Here is a 22,133-nt window from a genome sequence, read left to right on the forward strand (position 1 = left end):
GTAAAATGTCACCAACTTGTTCATTCCATGCCTAGAAGACTTGGTGCTGTCAGTAAAAATCATGAAGGCCATACAAAGTACTAGATGTAGTAGTTTTTGTTGTGGGGTGCACTCATTTTTGCATCACCCTAATTTGAGTAAAACTGAAAAATGTGTAATCTAAGTTATATTATTAACCTTACTTTTATGTTAGAAGTTAAACAGATGTTATATTAAACTTAGTCTTGTCAACATTTTGGAAATTGTTTTTGTTTTTGTTTGAGATATTGTTTAAAATGTTACTTTTCAAAGGGGGTGTACTCATTTACGCTGAGCACTGTACATAAAAAGTTTTTTTTTTTAACAATGTGCCTGGAAATAAAGCACATTCCACGTTTTTTTCTCTACTTCCGTTTGCAAAGACTACATTACCATTATTTGCGAATTACTTTTTTTTTTTTTTTTTTACACATCTGTGTTATAATCTATTTCTGATATCACTTCAAAAGCACATTAAAAAAAATTAATTGGGCAGATGGTCAAATGTCTAAACTGACCACACTTAAAGCAGACCTATATAATGCCCCTTTTCACAAGATGTAATATAAATCTCTGGTGTCCCCAGAATGTGTCTGTGAAGTTTCAGCTCACACACAGATCATTTATTATTGCTTGTCATCGCTTTGCCCCTATTTGGGTGTGAGCAAAAACACACCGTTTTTGTGTGTGCCCTTTAAATGCAAATGAGCTGCTGCTCCCGGCCCCTTTCCAGAAGAGGGCGGAGCTTTAACAGCTCACGCTTTGGTTGCTCAACAACAACAAAGCGGGAGAATCTCACGCAGCTAAAATGACGATTGTCAGTAACGGTGTTCATTCTTAAATTATTCAAACCAGAGTCGACACTGATGGAGAGACTCAGGAAGAAGTTACAACTTTTAGAATGAATCTGGACGTTTCTGAATGGTTAGTGGATAAATTTATGTAGTTACTGTTGAGTTGATTCAACTCATCGTCTAGCATGTGTTGTCATGTTAATCTTTTGTGCAAATTTAGCATTGAATTGAACCTCGTTTGTGAAGCAGTCCGGTGTAAAATAACATCACATTAGTGGTCTAAGCTGTTTTGTGGGTGAGTCATATGTAACACCGATACATTTCTGTCAAACACAACTTCTGTTTGTGCTAGCATAAAGTAATAGAGCATATGGAGGCTAAGGGAAAGCACACAGAAAGTGGATCTGCCTGAACCGAAGAAACACATTGCATTTCTTTAAACTACTTATATATTTTTCCATCTGCAGCTTTGCCTCTCTTGCAAAAACAAAATGGCAGCACCGTAGGTGGAAACGTGTAGATTAAGGGGTGGTAATATTATAATAAGATCCCCTTCCTGCGTCACTAGGGAAGCGAAATCTGAGTGGCTCGTTTTTTAATATGCTTGAAGAGAAAGGGTTACCAAAACAAAGTTACTGGGTTGTGCTTTTTCACATTTTGGGTTGGTAGATGCACCGGAGACCCAATTATAGCACTTAAACACGGAAAACATCAGATTTTCATGATTAGTTTGGTGTTCCTTCTTCACTTTAAAAGAGTCCATGATGATCTTTACAACAATCTATACATTGTCCATATTGTGAACATGCAGTGACGCACTGAAATGTGCCTAGACATTAACAACAGGCAGCAAAAGTCTTGAAATTAGCATTATAGTATTACTTTCACATTATGAGACGCTGACCATAGTCGACTTTCACTGTTGAATGTGTTCCAAAACTCCAAAACAATTATTCTCCCTAATGGAACAAACATTAAAAGAAAATTCCCATTAGAAAAGCCTCTTTGCTAAACAAACAAGAAAGAGCCGAGGTGGAACTCAGGCACATTATATTCTCAAAAATCAGTTTCCACGCTTTGACTTTGAACCGACAGAGGTCAGTCATTGGGCAAGTTACTTCTCAACCCAGTCATCTTTCCTTTTTCATTATACAATATAAAAGCAACCATTTATGCTGTCCACAAAAAACATTATACAATGACATAACCTGCTGCACTCAAATCCAAGAGTTAATTTTAAATTCAGCAAAAGACAAAACAGCAAATTTTAAGTCTGTCTGATGAAGTTCTCTCCTCACAAGAGATCAAAAAGTAAAGCCACTGAAGTGACTAATATTACAAACACAAAAATATAAATGAATAATCAGTGCTCCTCACTCAACATCAATACACTATTTAAAAACTATTAAGTGACTCTTAAAGTATTGATGCCTCTGTTATTGGGGATTAGTCACAGATGCACCATTGCAAAAGCAATAAGCTCATTTCCCCACAAAGCAGTGACATCTCCAGTCAGCTACTTCACAAAACACAAAAGTACAGACACAAAAAGTATCCAAATGAAATGATATTTCAGTACAATACTCGTACTGACCACCTGAGCCATTTCATATACACAATTCAAGATAATTCCTCTCACCAGTGAGCTTCCATGCATTGGGATGCACTTACAATAGAGACCCTGTTCTGTTTGCAGGTACTTAAACCAAATTTTAAAACGTTGTAAAGGGCAGAGGGGTCTCTATCCCTCACGAGCACAGAGAAACTGCCTGACTTGGAGTGATAAAATGACAGCAGTCCTCCACCTGCATCACTGAGAGCATCAGCAGCAGCAGCAGCAGCAGCATCAGTGGTACTCTAGCGCAGGAGGACGCTGAGGGAGGAACACGGGAGATATGCAGCAGAAATCTAACGAGACCTCTTACCTTGAAAGGGAACATATGACATGTTCCAACGGCATTGAACGTGCTCTCAGTGTCTCATCAGTCTCTCGACATGCGAAAATATCCTTCAGCAGTCAAAGGAAGCGAAATACCCCTTGTGCTCATGGACTGCGTCGACGCTGGAGCGATATTCCCGTAATGCGAATGGAAAAATCGAAACAAAATCATCGTCCATGCTCGACAAGAGCCATTGGAATGATTACAGCCCGTATATCGCATCACATATCACACACGCGCAAAACAAGAGTGATAAAGAAGAGAAGAACGAAGGGAGAGAGAGATAGAGAGAGAGAAGGGGGCGGTGAAGAGAGAGCGCGCGCGCGCGTGTATGTGTGTGCGCGATTACCAGTGTAGATCGATCTAAATGCACTGTGTGTATGTCTGTAAATTGGATGTGATATAATCCCATTTAGATGCACATGACAATTAACCATGTAAATACCATCGAATATTAACACGGTAATCATAATAAATTAGAATACTATAGGTATTTCTATCTGATGCCATCGCTGTGGGTTCTGAAGTTAAACGATGAGTGAACCTCGATGTAAAATCTTACAGAATTTAACCTGAAATAATAACTTTAATCATACTCAATCTACAGACTAGTTCAATACGATACTATCACTTTCAAAGTGCTTTCCTTATTGGCTATGTTGTTTCAACCCATGCTTGGGTCAAATATGGACAAAAGTTCGAAAAAGTCCTAGGTAACAGAACTATATCAGAATATTTCAGAGACACAAGGATGGATGGATCTTTTCTGACTTGGGTCAGCAAGCAACCAACTAGTAACGCCCTAGCAACCACCAAGAACACTTTAGCAACCAGAAAGCAATGCACATTAAACCACCTAGTGTTGGATGTTTTTATGGAAAGGCATAAATCACAATTTCTTCAGAAAATCTCAAATCCCTTGCACTACCGTTTGGGTTAGAGAGAAGTCAGTCATTTTCACTGGAAGATCCAGTTATGACATTTTACGAGGTCAATTATATATACACACACGCACGGATTAATTGTTTAGAATAAGGTATAACATTTCGATGGGGAACTGAATTGAATTTTCATTTCAAGTTCACATACTGTATTGGTCACATACACAATCATACCCAGTACAAGCTGTAGTGAATACAACAAACCATCATGCTTACTTTTTGTATACTTACTTTGTATAAGATTCAGGATTAAACTTTGAAAATCTCCCATTGACTAATCTTTATCTTGATCTTTATAATAATTGCACAATAAAATTGGTCTTCTTTTATGCATTTGAATACTAAACTGTGATTGATCCCTTTTTCTTGTATTTATAGAGCCGTTCAGTCATCAACTTATTCATTTGGGATTTTTCTGTTTTTAGACTTCAATGTATAAAATTAATAATAATTTATGTTTTTCTTTAAAACATAAATTACACACAGTCTTTAAAAAAATGTTCATAGATAGGTTGCATTAAGGACTACAAAGCTGTCCTATTCATTAAAGGATTAGTTCACTTTAAAATCTAAATGACCTCAAGATTTACTCAACCTCAAGCCATCCTAGTTGTATATGACTTTCTTCTTTCAGACGAATACAATCGGAATTATATTAATATTCACCCTGATGCTCCTGAGCTTTATAATGGCAGTGCACAAAGAAAGTGAAGCTCAAGAAAGCGTATTCATCCATCATAAATGTACTCCACATGGCTCCAGGGGGTTAATAAAGGCCTTCTGAAAGTGAAGCGATGCCTTTGTGTAGGAAAAATATCCATATTAAACAAGTTATGAAGTAAAATAACTAGCTTCTGCCAAATCACCTTCCGTATTCAACTTACAAAGATAGTAACATTTTGTAAGTTGAATACGGAAGGCAATCGGCGGAAGCTAGTTATTTTACTTTATAACTTGTTAAATATGGATATTTTTCTTACACAAACGCATCGCTTCGCTTCAGAAGGCATTTATTAACCCCTCGGAGCCGTGTGGAGTACGTTTATGATGGATGGATGCACTTTTTTTTTCGAGCTTAAAAAAACAGGTGGTTCCGTCCACTGCAAGATTTGGAGCATCGGGGTGAATATTAATATAACTCTGATTGTATTTGTCTATAAGAAGAAAGTCATATTATCCTAGGATGGCTTGAGGGTGAGGAAATCATGAGGTCATTTTCATTTTAAAGTGAACTAATCCTTTCACATTGAACTTGTCAGCAACTTTATAAAAAAATAAAACAAAATAAAATTCACATTTGAGTATGACTGTGTGGTATCTCCCAAAACATAAAATATCTTCAAGTAGTAAAATAGTATATATATATATATATATATATATATACACACACACACAGAGCTGGGTAGATTACTTATGAATTGTAATCAGTTACTGGTTACAAATTACATGACAAAATTTGTAATCAGTAATATAATCTCTTAGATTACACATTTTAAGTAACATAATCTGACTACTTTTGGATTACATTTATTACTTTTGTGCTAACCCTTATTTGATGTTACATATATTGTAGGATAATCTTGTACTATTTTGACAAAGAAAAAAAATATATTCCAAAAAATATATTCTATTATAACAATAGCAACATTACAAAAAAAAAAAGAATATTAAAGAACATGAAACTCACAGCAATAACATTGTCAAATATTTCATCTCAAAACACTTGAATTGTATATGATAATAACAATGAAGAAAAATCAAATAATGGCAACATTACAAAAAATTAATAATAAAGAACATGAAATTCACTGCAATAACATTGCATGTCAAAGATTTCACCCCAAAACACCTGAAATATATATGACAGTAACAATGAAAAACAAATCAAACAAGAGCAACATTACAAAAAAAGTTCATGAAATTTTCAGCAATACCATTGCCACAGCAGGTCAAAGATGTCACCTCAAAACCCTCGAGAAACACTTCATAGACCTTTCTGCTTAAAAGTGGCAGATGTAAAAGTTTTTTTTTTTTACGAATATACATAAATATATTATATTCATGATTTCTTGATGTTGCTGATTTCTGTGCACGATTCCACATCGCTCCCCGTCACCGCCATTAAAAAAAATCAAAGAATCACAAACATATATAAGCAGCAGGTTTATTATGAAAAAAATATAAACATTAAAAAAATGAAAAATTAGGAGAATCAATGAATTGTGAACAACTTACTGCCATTGTGTAAATAATATGTAATCATGTAATCCGTAATCCATAAAAAAGTAACTGTCTGATTACCAGTATTTTAAAAAGTAGTTTACTCTAATTACAAGTATTTGATTTTTGGAATCTGATTACGTAATCCGGATTACATGTAATCTGTTACTACCCAGCTATGTATGTATGTATATATATATATATATATATATATATATATATATATATATATATTATATTATATTATTAAAAAAACTGAGAAAATTCCAGAGGGAAAGCATTTAGCTCAAAAATTAAACCTCTCTTCCAGGTTTTTGGACTACAAACTGAACATGTTAAATGTTAAACATAATTACATTTTATCTCTTATAGTCTCTTTACTGATATTTTATTTCTTATTAGACTCTTTAATTACATTGCCAAACTATTAATAAGCATATAGTATCATGGGGGAGGATGCCCCTCTTAATAACAGTGTGGATTTATTTTTAAATTGTAACATATTTAGATATGAGTTTAGCATGTGCTGGATGATGATACATCAGCCAATATGTTATATAGAAAATGAACATTTGCTAATTTAGTTGTTATAGCACAAAATGTAAAATAATAAAAGAGAGGCATGTATTTCATGGAAATACTGAATAATAACCCCATTAATTACAATAATTATTCAATTTAAAAATAACATCATGCCTCTTTTGGGGCCTTGTGTGCCAGTTCAAGGGTCTAATTTTAACTTTTTACTTTTTCAATTAAAAACTATACCTTTTACTCCACAAATCTAAAAACATTAATGTGCCCACAAATAAATCCCTCATTAACAGACACAAACTTTGATATTCCACATAATACAATCTCATAGATCACTATTTTCCAGAGACACAAAATTAGATAAATTAACCTCAAAACTGTTTTGACTGACTAAATCTCACAAATGTTGATATTCAGATGAAACGGCAAAATTAAAAATAGCGTAGCCATTCATCAAAAGTGTTGAGAAATTAGGTGGGGGGGTCATCTTGCCCCAGGGGGCATCTCTTACCCCATCCTACCCAACACAAAAATCCCTTCTCTTTACCAACTAAACACATGCAGCCTTCACATGTACAGTACATGGGAGGTCAATCAGTATTTTGGCATTCACACACTCAAAACAGACACAAAATACAGAAGAACAATGATGTTATATAAGTGTTTTACATACACAAATACACCTGCATCACTTTTACACTGACTATAGTTTATATGCACAGTAGGCCATTTAAAGAAAAATTGTAGCAAACCACCTTCACTTTACATTAGTTGACGATTAGTTGTTATATGTATAGCAAATCAAATGTTATATGTACAGCAATTTTTTTTTTCACTGGTAAACACGACTAGGCTTGGTTAATCATGTGCACCTAAATCTTAATTACTATATTTCAGAGTTCACTTGTACTGTATTAATGCATATATTTCTCTGAGGATTCTCCTCAGAGCCAGAAACTGAGGCCTGCTGTCAAGGAAACCGGAGCCAAAATGTCTTTCGACGCATACACAGTAAACTCCAAACTAACTACAACATGCCAGCTGTCTGCTGTTATGATAGTTCTCAAAATATCTAATGATCCTTATTAAAAAAAACACATAATACGACGCACTTGAACCTCTGAGAAGCATAACGAAATTCCTGGAGTGTCATTTGAGTGCGCTCACCTGTTAGAGGAAGGTGGTAGAGGTGGGCAGATCGATACTAATATCGATAATATCGATACCAACGTTGGTATCGGTATTGATCGATACCAACGTGAAAATATCGATACTTAAGTTTCAGTTTCTCTCGTTTTGCGACCTGGCCGTGTTTGTCAAAATGCTGCTGCTGTCACAGAGCAGAGCAAGCTCTCAAGAGTGCTGCTCGTGCTCGACACTACTCTCCTCCCCCTCTCCTGTGTTGTACCGTCACGTGACTCACCACTAGCGCTACCACCAGCAGTCAGGCGCGCGCGCGCCGCTCAGCCGCGCATTTCTAACAGCAGTCAGTCAGAGGCGGAGAATGGCAGCAGAGAGAAAGAGGAGCGTTGTATGGTTGTATTTTCAGGCCGAAAATCAGACAACAGCGACTTTTACCATTTGTATAAAGTCTTTAAAATTAAGTGGCAATACAACTAATTTGTACAAACATATGAAAAATCACGGACCAGAAAATGCAGAGCTGCAGAAACGGAGAGAGGAGGAGAAAAATCCCCCTACCCCTTTGTGACTTTGTTTATTTAAGAAAAAAATCCTGAAAAGAAGTGCACTAAAGAGGAGAAACATTTTTTGTTAACATGCTACTTGAAAAGAGAATTTGTTTTTACATTTTTTTATATTTGTGAAGTAATCATTTTGTAACTTTGTTTATTTAAATAAAACAGAAGTAACCAAAAGTTGTTTCTGAACAAAAGCTTTTGTAGTACTGATTAATAACCCAAAATGCAAATCACAAAAACAAATTAAAAGTCATGAAAATTCATTTAGATTTAGGTTGAAGACGCATCCACCTTAATTATTAAAAAGTATCGGTATTGGTATCGGTATCGGCGATACTGGCCCTGTATTTACTTGGTATCGGATCGATACCAAATCTAGCAGTATCGCACACCTCTAGAAGGTGGGCGTTCAATGGTCGTACACGGCTGCCACCTGGTGGTCGCAAAAATAAACGCACACATTCACATTATAAAGAATCTCTCTCTCTCTCTCTCTCACACACACACACACACACACACACACACACACACACACACACACACACAATTTAAACATTAGAGGAATTTAGTTTTTTTCCCCATATAAACAGAGAAAGTCGACAGGTGCAACTTTTATACAACATAATTGTATCTTTTTATTGTTTGTTTACATTTTAGGTCTCAACCTAGAATACATAAACATAATCTGACAAAACGTCAAAGAATACATCAAATTAAACTTGACTATAAAAAAAAGACTACAGTCTGCTAATTCTTGTCACCCTGACATGAAATTAGTCCATCTATGACCTAACAAGTACATACCATGGATTAAAAAAAGACCACACACAATACATTCATTATCATTCACTGATGAAATGAGCTTCACATAAGGACTAACTGCCTCACTTTTATTCAGGTAGAATGATCTGCATGTAATCTGTACTGGACCTGATAAATGTTCAGGGACTCGATCTCCTCAGTTTCTGTCGTCTTTAAATATAGGCCCTATTTCTGTTGCTAATTCAAGTCATTCGAGTTACAATAGAAGCCTATTTCCATCACGTAAGAAAAAAAAACATGCTTTGGTAAATCAAAATTACATAAAAAGTCATAATTATGACATACTAAATCATTTATGATGAAAAGTAATGTAAATTTCAAATTGTCATAATTATGAATTCATGATCTCGCACGTTTTTTTGTCCATTTAATCATAATTATGACAAAAATTTGACATTTTTTGAAATTGATTTTTTTTAAAAAATCTTTTTATCATTATTATGACTTTGTGTCACAATTATGATTTTCCATCTTATAATCATGACAAAAAGCATGTTTTTTTTTCCTATGTGGCAGAGATAGGCTTCCATATAAGTTACAGTGATTTTAGAACAGTCTTATATTCATTTAAATCCACTCTCTCAATAGCATATGTTGACAAATTGCTAAAATTTGTCATTAATCGTTAAAAATTATCTCTTAATGTTTTAAAAAAAAGGGATTATCTGCATTTTATATGTTTTATTTGCCATCCATCATGAAACATCTGAATGACATGCTTGCTGTAAAAGGAGTATTCCAAGGTTCAGTACAAGATAAAGTCAATCGACCGCATTTGTGGCATAAAAATCGAGACTACGGTGAAGCATTTACAATGGAAGTAACGGTCAATTTTTAGAGGATTTAAAAGCGGAAATGTTAATCGTATCATTTTGAGCTGTGAAGCTGTTTAAATCATTTTTACACACCGTAAAAAAGAATTGTTGGTTTAACTTAAATAAGTTATCTGGTTGCCTTAAAATTTTGAGTTCATTGAAATTAAAAATTTGAGTTAATACAGTGAAGGTGTTTAATCAACAGAAACTCAAGATATGATGTTATCTGAACCACATTAATTATCAAAGTTGATTTGACAAAAGAAAAAGTGTTATGATAATCATGGAAATTTTTAAAACATTGTTTAAGTCTTATAGCTATACTATTGAAATAGTGAGCATTGTAAAACGTCACGTTCATCTTTTAGTGAAATTAATATTTGTGATAATCAACATTATGCCATAATTGCTGTGGGTTGAGTTTAACTTGTACTGAACCTGGAATATTTCTTTAATGACTATTTTCAGAGGAGCACTCATTTCCCTGTCATTAAAATATTACAATTATTGATGTGACCGCATGAAAAAGCTTTCCTGAAATTGTACATTTTAACCGTTATGTGTACATGAACAACATGTGATGAATAGCTTATACATTACAAATCATGATAATAAAGTTCAAGGCATTCTAAAGGCGTTTTCTAACAGTATTCAAAATATAGGAGACACTGTAAAAGAAACTGTAGTAGATTTAACAGTATAATCTCAGAGTGAAGCTGCTGTGTAGCTCAACCTGGATTTGCTCGATGTGGTTTTCTTCTCCCGCTGCTCTCGAGACGACCGCAGAACACCCACCTGCTCATTGATGCTTTCACACCTCTGCTCGTAACCATGCAAACCCTAATGATGCATCTTGATGTCTCTAGCCCTTTCCTCTTTCTCTCTCACACACATTCTCAGTACACGCTCACATTTCCCCATTCGACTAGGTACTGGACTTTTCCGTCCGCCGTTACGCGTCTGGCCAGGATCCGGACGGCGTCGCCTCCCCCCCATCCCATGGCCGTGGGCCCCCCCATGCCGACTGTGCTGGAGTAGGGTGGCACGTCACGCAGGAAGAGAGAAGGGCAGTTTTCATACCGCTGTCCGGGTGGGTGACCCGAGGACAGAGAAAATGGAAGGCAGGGGGCTGGAAGTCGACAAGGGTCCTCTGCACTGAAGAGAACAATTACACAGACATGCAAAAAGTACTCAATTTGAAAGAACAGTTCAGCCAAATTCAAAATTATATTTTAATTATAAAGAGAATTTGGAAAGAATTTTTTATTTTTGTCTTATTTTCCAGTAAAAAAAATCGAATACGTCATTATGCGACAGGAAGCATGAACGCGCTCAGGACCTTTTGCTGAGGCTCTGTATTACAGGTATTAAAGGTGCCCTAGAATTAAAAATTGAATTTATCTTGGCATAGTTGAATAACAAGAGTTCAGTACATGGAAATGACATAAAGTGAGTCTCAAACTCCATTGTTTCCTCCTTCTTACATAAATCTCATTTGTTTAAAAGACCTCCGAAGAACAGGCGAATCTCAACATAACACCGACTGTTACGTAACAGTCGGGATCATTAATATGTACGTCCCCAATATTTGCATATGCCAGCCCATGTTCCAGGCATTACACAAGGGCAGGCAGTATTAACGTCTGGATCTGTGCACAGCTGAATCATCAGACTAGGTAAGCAAGCAAGGACAACTGCAAAAAAATGGCAGATGGAGCAATAATAACTGACATGATCCATGACATCATGATATTTTTAGTGATGTTTGTAAATTGTCTTTCTAAATGTTTCGTTAGCATGTTGCTAATGTACTGTTAAATGTGGTTAAAGTTACCATCGTTTCTAACTGTATTCATGGAGACAAGAGAGCCGTCGATATTTTCATTATTAAACACTTGCAGTCTGTATAATGCATAAACACAACTTCATTCTTTATAAATCTCTCCAACAGTGTGTAATGTTAGCTTTAGCCACGAAGCACAGCCTCAAACTCATTCAGAATCAAATGTAAACATCCAAATAAATACTATGCTTACGCGATTAGACATGTTGCAGGACGAACACTTTGTAAAGATCTATTTTGAGGGTTATATTAGCTGTGTGAACTTTATGCTGTTTATGCTGTTTAAGGCAAGCACAAGCTCCGTGGGCAGGGAGCACGAGATTTAAAGGGGCCGCAGCATGAATCGGTGCATAGTTAATGATGCCCCAAAATTTATTTAAAAAAATCTATGGGGTATTTTGATCTGAAACTTCACAGACACATTCAGGGGACACCTTAGACTTATATTACATCTTGTAAAAAAACGTTCGATGGCACCTTTAATGTTGTAAATAATGCTCAGTTTCTTGCACAGACCTATAATTTCACTTCATAAGACCTTAATCGGTTTGTTCACTCAAAAATGAAAATTTCTGTCATTAATTACTCACCCTCATGTCATTCCAAACCTGCAAGACCTTTGTTCATCTTCAGAACACAAATTAAGATATTTTTGATAAAATCCGATGGCTCAGTGAGGCCTGCATTGACAGTAAGATAATTTACACTTTCAATGCCCAGAAAGCTACTAAAGACATATTTAAAACAGTACATATGACTACAGTGGTTCAACCTTAAAATTATGAAGCGACGAGAATACTTTTTGTGCGCCAGAAATAACAAAATAACAACTTTATTCAACAATATCTAGTGATGGGCGATTTCAAAACTTTACGAATCTTTTGTTTCGAATCAGTGGTTCAGAGCATGAATCAAGTCATGTGAACCATTGAAATTTCAAAATGTTTCGAAACACTTATGATGTAACAAAGCCTTGTTTACTGAAATCACGTGACTTTGGCAGTTTGATACACGCTCCAAACCACTGATTCGTGAAAAAATGTGTTCGTTCTGTAAGTTGAATAGGACATACAGCGTTAGCTTTTTGAAGAACAAGAAAGTGCAGTTTTGGCAGAACCACTTGGAAGGCAATCATTTGTTTATTTAAAGCATATACATTTACATTTTTTTTTTTCGAAAATGAAAGATCGTTTCGCCAGATAAGAGCCTTATTCCTCGTCTGGTATTGTTTAAAGGCCTTTGAAGCTGCACTGAAACTGTAATTTTGATCTTCAACGTTTGGTGCCCATTGAAGTCCATTATAAGGAGAATAATCCTGGAATGTTTTAATCAAAAACCTTTCTTTTCGACTGAAGAAAGAAAGACATGAACATCTTGGATGACATGGGGGTGAGTAAATTTTATTTGAAAGTGGACTAATGCTTTAAGGTTGAACCACTGTAGTAGGGATGGGTACCGAAACCCGGTATTAAATTGACCCCGGGGCTAAATTTTGAAAGACCGGTGTATCGATAAGCTCTGACGTTAACGGTTCTGCTATCGGTACTGGAGAAATTATGAAAAAAATACACGTACATTTATTATTGCTATATAGACATTATCTTGCGAATACTATCTCGCCAGAGTCGCCAGCTGTGTCTGTATGCAATAATATTAGGACATTTGTCTATGGTGCATTTTTGCTTTCGCAACCCAGAAGAGAGATCGCGCTCACGCAGTTACAGCGCGCACAGCCGCTCACATGAAATCCCTGTTTAATGGTGACGATGGAGGAGAGAACTAAACAACTAAACGTCTGCTTACACTTTAGGTCTGTGATATTATGCTTATTTTATTTTTGATTTCGATTTTGGCTTCCAAGTATCATCAGAAAGAAGATTTCTGAGGTAAAACTATTAAAAACTATCCACGGTTCGTCTACCACCCCTTTATTCTATTCACAGCTGCGCGCGTTCATTTCTCCCTAAACCCAAACTTAACGTCAGAATCAGCACAATCGGTGATTGTTGTCTTTACTGTTGCTAAATTGCAGTAAATGTTTGATAATTATTATCAACGTTTTAAAACGCTGAAAGCACAATAATCCGCGCAAGAGACGCTGTTCCTCAGGCTGAATTGTGTGTGTGGCGCGCGCTTCAAAACGGGTCTCTAATAGACAAACAAATTACACTTTGGGCTTTAGGTGCACGTCGAAACGATCAAATACACACACAAATATGTTAAAATGACCGGATTGGAGCGTGTTTAGCTACTTAAACGCAGTTTATATCGTAAGTGTAAATGAACAGCTGGGAGAAAATCCGATGTGTGTTAATATCTATTGTCTTAAAGTGACAGCAGTCACAACATTTATTCTGATGATTGTGCCATCAATGCTAATCAAACAACAAAATGCAAAGAGAAAATCACTCAGCGCTTCTTCTGGATATAGTTATCCTTAATAAGCATTAATCTATTAATTTATACTGTGAAAACCATCCAGTGTTATTTTACATTTGGTTACTTTACTTAGATTTCTTTTATAGGCTAGGTCTATATTACCTGAACACATGAACAAATGAAAGCACTTTATTTCATTTGTATCTTTGTTTTATTGTATTTGTCAGTTTGTTTTACTTTCTTTGTTCATGTTCTTACTGTATCTTACATAAAACACCAAAAATGCCGGACACTATATAATATAAAGCAATGTTAATTCAGCTCTTATATATATATGTATATATATATATATATATATATATAAACAAAAAGTACCGATAAGAATACCGTTAAAGTACCGTATCGATAAGCAGTATCGGTAAGAGTAGTAATATCGTTAAAACCTTAACGATACCCATCCCTACACTGTAGTCACATGAACTGTTTTAAATATGTCTTTCTGGGCATCAAAAGTGTTAATTACATTCCTGTCAATGCAGGCCTCACTGAACCATCTGATTTTTATCAAAAATATCTTCATCTGTGTTCTGAAGATGAACAAAGGTCTTACGGGTGTGGAACGACATGAGGGAGAGTAATTAATGACAGAATTTTCATTTTTGGGTGAACTAACCCCTTAAATAATTTTCCTACTCAAGTAAATGTATCTTGATTTAAGATATCTGTAATGGAAAACAAGACAAAAATGCTAAGTAAGAAGTAAAAACACTGTTGCTGTGTTTTTACAGTTTTCCTCAATTGCTTAAACACTATAACCAGGTTTTTGAACACCCATTTCCCTAAACTATAAACACTACTCCCCTGTTTTGACACATGAGTCAGATTTGTTGAACTGTCACTGCAAAACTCTAGACACAAATCCCTTCATTTTTCATTGCTAAACCATGTGGTCATTTAGAAAGCACTAGCATTCAATATTGTTCACTCAAGTCAGTGTAGCTTGAGCTCAATTAGCACACAGTTACCCAGGTGGAAACACTAAGAGTCAAAATTTATCACACACCAATCAGAACCTTCAATAGATAGATAAAGATAGATTGAAGAGGTTGAGGACACCAGAGAGGAGGAGGAGGAAGGGGTGGAGGAAGAGGATGAGGAGGAGGAGGAGGAGGAGGAAGGGAAAGGAGACAAGCAGCCCCGGATGAAATTCCTGTCACTCTAGTTGACCATGTCCTTGTCCATGGTATGACTATGAGGGAGGCTGGGCAACGAGTTTTAGTTGATGCGTGCCAGGGTGGATCAGGCATGCAAGAGGATTTTACCCCCGCCAATATAGCCTGTGATGTTGACAAGACTGTCCCAGACCAAAGATGGGATGCTGGGGTGGGGAAGGATATTTTTTTGTCGTTGTTGTTTGGTGTATTGTACTGTACAGTATATTAAGGAATAAATAAAGTGTGAAAATGTATACATTTGTTGTGTATTTTGTTGTGTTGATCATGTGAAAATGTTTTTGAGGGGGAGAATCAAGAAACATAACTTATTACTGTTTTTTGTAGTATTGTTTTGAATTTATCTCACCAGTGTGTAAGACTGCAGTGGGTACGGAAAGTATTCAGACCCCCTTAAATTTTTCACTCTTTGTTATATTGCAGCTATTTTCTAAAATCATTTAAGTTCATTCTTTTTCCTCATTAATGTACACACAGCACCCCATATTGACAGAAAAACACAGAATTGTTGACATTTTTGCAGATTTATTAAAAAAGAAAAACTGAAATATCACATGGTCCTAAGTATTCAGACCCTTTGCTGTGACACTCATATATTTAACTCGGGTGCTGTCCATTTCTTCTGATCATCCTTGAGATGGTTCTACACCTTCATTTGAGTCCAGCAGTGTTTGATTATACTGATTCGGACTTGATTAGGAAAGCCACACACCTGTCTATATAAGACCTTACAGCTCACAGTGCATGTCAGAGCAAATGAGAATCATGAGGTCAAAGGAACTGCCTGAAGAGCTCAGAGACAGAACTGTGGCAAGGCATAGATCTGGCCAAGGTTACAAAAAAAAATTCTGCTGCACTTAAGGTTCCTAAGAGCACAGTGGCCTCCATAATCCCTAAATGGCAGACGTTTGGGACGACCAGAACCCTTCCTAGAGCTGGCCGTCTGGCCAAACTGAGCTATCGGGGGAGAAGAGCCTTGGTGAGAGAGGTAAAGAAGAACCCAAAGATCACCGTGGCTGAGCTCCAGAGATGCAGTCGGGAGATGGGAGAAAGTTGTAGAAAGTCAACCATCACTGCAGCCCTCCACCAGTCGGGGCTTTATGGCAGAGTGGCCCGACGGAAGCCTCTCCTCAGTGCAAGACACATGAAAGCCCGCATGGAGTTTGCTAAAAAACACCTGAAGGACTCCAAGATGGTGAGAAATAAGATTCTCTGGTCTGGTGAGACTAAGATAGAACTTTTTGGCCTTAATTCTAAGCGGTATGTGTGGAGAAAACCAGGCACTGCTCATCACCTGTCCAATACAGTCCCAACAGTGAAGCATGGTGGTGGCAGCATCATGCTGTGGGGGTGTTTTTCAGCTGCAGGGACAGGACGTCTGGTTGCAATCGAGGGAAAGATGAATGCGGCCAAGTACAGGGATATCCTGGACGAAAACCTTCTCCAGAGTGCTCAGGACCTCAGACTGGGCCGAAGGTTTACCTTCCAACAAGACAATGACCCTAAGCACACAGCTAAAATAACGAAGGAGTGGCTTCACAACAACTCCGTGACTGTTCTTGAATGGCCCAGCCAGAGCCCTGACTTAAACCCAATTGAGCATCTCTGGAGAGACCTAAAAATGGCTGTCCACCAACGTTTACATCCAACCTGACAGAACTGGAGAGGATCTGCAAGGAGGAATGGCAGAGGATCCCCAAATCCAGGTGTGAAAAACTTGTTGCATCTTTCCCAAAAAGACTCATGGCTGTATTAGATCAAAAGGGTGCTTCTACTAAATACTGAGCAAAGGGTCTAAATACTTAGGACCATGTGATATTTCAGTTTTTCTTTTTTAATAAATCTGCAAAAATGTCAACAATTCTGTGTTTTTCTGACAATATGGGGTGCTGTGTGTACATTAATGAGGAAAAAAATGAACTTAAATGATTTTAGCAAATGGCTGCAATATAATAAAGAGTGAAAAATTTAAGGGGGTGTGAATACTTTCCGTACCCACTGTATGTTGTAGTGTGTGTGTTTTTAAAGACGTGTGTCATGTCTCAGGGCAAAGTTTGGTTTTTCACCTAGATTGAATGGTTTTGAGTTTCATTTTGATCTGAAAATAGGAAGTTTGGGGAATTGGGTGAGAAGTTATGGATTTGAGTTTAGAGTTTTGAAAAAAGGAGGCATCATTTCAAGAAATGTGTTAAAGCAATCAAGATAAACTGTAAGGTGGTCCTTTTTGGAGGTTGATACCTGTAGTAACTATTTAGTTGTATGGAAAAAAAGCCTACAGCACACTGGTTTGAAATGTCATGAGCTGAGCAAATAATATCATAATTTTCATTTTCAGCATGACAGTAGCATTAAATTCATCTCTAATTGACTTCAGTGCATACTTTCTTTACAGACCTGTAATGATGCAGAGTTCTAGACAGGTCCTGAGATCCATTGTATGAAGGGTGATAGAGCGCAAACATTCTCTTGGGAGGTGAACTGTAATACATAAAGACTTCTTTAAATGAATGAAACAGCAATTATGGCTTATAGTATGAAAGCTTGTTTCCGCCATGGAATAAAAAAGGTAATTGCGACTTTTTTTATCTCACAATTCAGACTTTTTTTCTTGCAATTCTGAGAAATATGTGAGAAATAAACCTGTATGTCTCAATTGCAAATTAATAACTTGCAATTGTGAGGATAAAAGTCTGAATTGTGAGATAAAAATCACAATTATCCTACCTTTTTTTTTTTTTTTTTTTTTTTTAATTATTCTGTGGTCGGAAACAAGCTTCCATATCATACTGTGAACATCATTATTAAGTTCAAAGATGAAACTGAAAATGTAATGTTTTTCATTTTAACATGCTACAAACCCCAAACTCATCTCTTCCTCTGGTTTTCTGGGGTTGTACAGGCTTGTTCCATCAACATAACCATGGCAACATGGCACTAGGTCAATAGCGTTGGTCGCAACTCCTGGTGGACAAGTCTAAAAAGACATGATCAACTGTTATAAATAATAAACACTGTCAGTTTAAAGGGCATATTCACCAGAATATTCTTCAAAAATTCACTTTTTGTGTTCTAAAGAATAAATCAAATGGGTTTGGAACAACATGAGGGTGAATAAATAATGACAGAATTTTCATTTTTCAACCTTAAGTACTATAGTTGCTGTGAATAACAAATGACAAAATAATTAAGATAAAAAACACAGCTGAAAATATTTGACTTTGATATTATTTTATAACTGAGGTTCATTTTCACTTCAACTAAGACTGTAAATGTCATAAACGCAGAAATGCATTTATTCATGTCGCCTGTATGCCTGTGGCTTCTTCACAATTATTAAAAAATTGAGACGCCTCTCCAACAGAATGGTTTCTTGTTCATAAGTGCTGAGAAGCACAAAGGAAAATTAGACTTTCAAATGATTTTAGGTGATTTCTGCCCATAGTCTTAAGATTCATGGCTGTGTTAGCTGTGTAATACAGCACACAGTGGGAGAGAAGCGATGATGCCGTGCGACACCAGTGTGAGGAAGAGCTCGTACACATACTGAATCTAAATGACTGCATTATTCTGTGGCACATATCATACCAAAGTCAATTGACAATAGTAGTTTGATACAGCAGGTCAAAATTAGAGATAGCATTATTGCCCGATCACTTGGAAATTATGGTAATGAATGATCACATTAACTGTGTGAGGTTTGACTAGTTAGCTTTGGCTGTTAGCCCCTACTGGTAGATAACTACAACAATCTGCATGCAAAAAGCATTATTCTCCATTGAGAACCATTTAAATATAACTGTGTATTATGACAAAATACATTTTTGCTATCAACATATAAAAAAGGTATAATAAAATAAAATAAAATGTCCCTACTTAAAACTTGCATATAAATTTATAAAAACATAACACCAAAATATAAACATTTTGCACATTTACCCGGTGGAATAAGAAAAATTGTTGTCCTACTGTATGAGAAAATGTTGTGAGAAATGTGCATTTATTTTTATATAACTGCATCTTGTGTAGGCATTATTCATGTTGACATGCTTTTCTGGTGCCATGACCTTTTAAATTCAAATATTAACGCTGGACCGCTAACATGCCACTTGGACTCTTCACAAAATGGAGGCATGCAATCACTGTGTCTTTATGCACATGTATTTTATGGCTACTTGCAAGGGTAGACAGATCTTGTTGACTCAGTGTTGCGTGTTGCAAAATATAAGTCAAATGAATATGAAGAGAATAACAAACCCAAAAGGTGATGCTGGGTGTCTTATATGAATGAGAGAGTTTCATTACTGATGCAGGGGGGCTTGGCCTCTGCCAGTTATCTTTTGATTGCTGCTGTTAAAAGCAGACGCACTGACCTGTGTCTCAGTGACCCGACGCTTTGATTTACGGGCCTCCGGACCCACCGCTCTCCGCTGGCAGGGCAGTGACGTGGGGCTGGAGTAAAGACAACATCTGACTTCAACATCAAATCCAATTCAATTCATTTTTTACTTTTTAAGAATTATTAAAATATTATATATTATATTAAAATTATATTATTAAAGACATTATTTATTTTAAAAAACATCTCATACTGGTGATGTTTTTGTGTTCTTTTTTTGAGCTTGGCAAACATGGTCACATAAAACAGTCAATAAATATTTAAAATATTAAAATGATATTAAAATTACATTATTAAAAATATGAATTAATAAAAAATATTTCACACTGGTGATGTTTTTGTGTCCTGTTTTTGACCTTAGCAAACATGGTCACAAAAAAAAAAAAAAAAAAACAGTAATTATTTGAAATATTAAATATTCCATTAAAATTATATTAGTTTAATATAAATTAAAAATATGTTCTGATTTATATTGGTGGTGTTTTTGTGTCCTGTTTTTCAGCTTGGCAAACATAGTCACATAAAACAGTAAATAAATATTTAAAATATTAAAATTATATTAAAATTACATTATTAAAAATATGAATTATTAAAAAATATTTCACACTGGTGATGTTTTTGTGTCCTGTTTTTGACCTTAGCAAACACGGTCACAAAAAAAAAAAACAGTAATTATTTGAAATATTAAATATTCCATTAAAATTATATTAGTTTAATATAAATTAAAAATATGTTCTGATTTATTTTGGTGGTGTTTTTGTGTCCTGTTTTTCAGCTTGGCAAACATGGTCACATAAAACAGAAAATAAATATTTTTAATATATAAAATTATATTATTAAAATTACATTATTAAAAATATTAATTATTAAAAAATATTTCACACTGGTGATGTTTTAGTGTCCTGTTTTACAGCTTGGCAAACATGGACACAAAAAAGAGTCAATAATTATTTAAAATAATAAATATTACATTAAAATTTGTCATTAGAAATATTAATTATTAGAAATATATCATACTGGTGGTGCTTTTGTGTCTTGTTTTTGAGCTTGGCAAACATGGTCACATGAAACAGTCAATAATTATTTCAAATATTAAAATTAAATTATTAAAAACATTAATTATTAAAACATATTTCATACTGGTGATGTTTTTGTGTTCTGTTGTTGAGCTTGGTAAACATGGCCACAAAAAACAGAGAGCAATTATTTAAAATATTACATATATTAAAATTATATTATTAAAAATAGGAATTATTAAAAATATATATCATACTGGTTCATATGGTTTTGAGCTTGGCAAACATGGTCACAAAAACATGGTCCTAAAGTAAATTTTTAATTCTGTTAATTCTGCCTTGTGTTAAAGTCAACCTGAAATAACTAAAGACCATATTTATTATCTTGATACAGGTTTTTATTCTTACTATTTTGTGAAGTCTTTTTGTTTTCGGCTTATATCATTAATCCCCTTACCTTTTCAACCCTTCCCGTCTTATTAAATTGTGTTCATTCTGGTACAGTATGTGATTTATCCAAAAGAATTCCTTTACTACATTTCTATCTCAATGATATCCTGTTTTACTCAGAAATACATCAGATTACAGAAGTAAAATAGGTTGTGAACTGCATTTAAAAGTGAACTTGAAGTGCTCCTGCCTCTGACCTTCTCCTGTGGGTGATGTTGATTGGCTGTTCAGCGATGAAAGGAGATTGGTCCGATAACAGAGGGGGAGGAGCCCGAACTTGGAGACCGAAGAGACACTTCTTCTTCTTTATTTCCTTCCCCGAGACAAACCTTTACGACAGATCAAAATCAGACTGGATTGGTATTCAACTGCTGTTCTTCAGGGCTCACTGACAGATTTTTATTTGTTCCTGGGCGTCTCACGCTTGCCAACTAAAACATCTGATTCAGTTATTTAAGTGCTAGCATATGAGCGCCATCATCCACAAACCTTGACAGAAGGAAAATGGAAATGGACTTTAAATTATTTATTTTGAAAGACAGAACCACCTTCAGCTATCAAAACACTATTTGCAGAGAGTGAAATAGCACACGCAGAGTCACTTATAATGTAAAGCAATTACAGTAATGGTTTTGCAGATATCATTGCAAATATGTGCTATACCCCTATGGGCTGCCATATGGAAATCAAGCAGAACGGCAAGTTTTCAGAGTATAATCCGTGTCTCACCTGTCTTTGTGGGAATTTAAAGCATTGAGCAGGTTTTGGCAACGGTCTTGCCTCGGTGTGTCTGACAGCTGAGAGACCAAAATATAGAGTCGAATGAAAGGCAGTGTGTAACAAATGCATTTGAAAGGTAAGAGCTCAGATTGACCACAAACTGCAAGAGAGAGTATTCAAAACTACATTCACAGTGAATACATTCAAGTCAACATGAAATCTAAATTGACCCTATTTACTTCCTTAAAACCTTGCGAAACAGCTCTACGAGTGCAGTTTTCTTTCCTGTGTTGATGTATTTCTTATTAAAAAG

General features: G+C 35.6%; 2 protein-coding genes across 12 annotated transcripts in view; both read right to left on the minus strand.

Moving 5' to 3' along the window:
* syngap1b (synaptic Ras GTPase activating protein 1b) overlaps window positions 1–3,052 on the minus strand; it is a 161,333-nt gene extending 158,281 nt beyond the window's left edge. For 8 of the 9 annotated variants that reach the window (XR_007179020.1, XM_048152831.1, XM_048152835.1 and 5 more), the window contains exon 1: window positions 2,738–3,051. Coding sequence is in view for 8 of the 9 variants with exons in the window: in XM_048152831.1 (XP_048008788.1) it covers window positions 2,738–2,759 (22 nt within the window). In the remaining variant the exon portion in view is untranslated. Of the gene's footprint in view, window positions 1–2,737 lie in introns of all 9 variants that reach the window. The other variant, XM_048152830.1, reaches the window with a different exon arrangement.
* Window positions 3,053–9,968: 6,916 nt separating this feature from the next.
* The window catches only part of phf1 (PHD finger protein 1), a 28,275-nt gene continuing 16,110 nt past the window's right edge, over window positions 9,969–22,133 (minus strand). For 2 of the 3 annotated variants that reach the window (XM_048152579.1, XM_048152581.1), the window contains exons 11-16: window positions 21,830–21,897; window positions 21,298–21,429; window positions 19,609–19,687; window positions 18,097–18,212; window positions 17,633–17,716; window positions 9,969–10,939 (exon numbers count right to left, since the gene is read on the minus strand). In XM_048152579.1, coding sequence (XP_048008536.1) covers window positions 10,681–10,939; window positions 17,633–17,716; window positions 18,097–18,212; window positions 19,609–19,687; window positions 21,298–21,429; window positions 21,830–21,897 — 738 coding nt within the window. In that variant the 3' untranslated portion in view covers window positions 9,969–10,680. The remainder of the gene's footprint in view (window positions 10,940–17,632; window positions 17,717–18,096; window positions 18,213–19,608; window positions 19,688–21,297; window positions 21,430–21,829; window positions 21,898–22,133) is intronic. The other variant, XM_048152582.1, reaches the window with a different exon arrangement.

Source organism: Megalobrama amblycephala, linkage group LG13 (genome assembly GCF_018812025.1).
Source record: "Megalobrama amblycephala isolate DHTTF-2021 linkage group LG13, ASM1881202v1, whole genome shotgun sequence".
NCBI lineage: Eukaryota > Metazoa > Chordata > Actinopteri > Cypriniformes > Xenocyprididae > Megalobrama > Megalobrama amblycephala.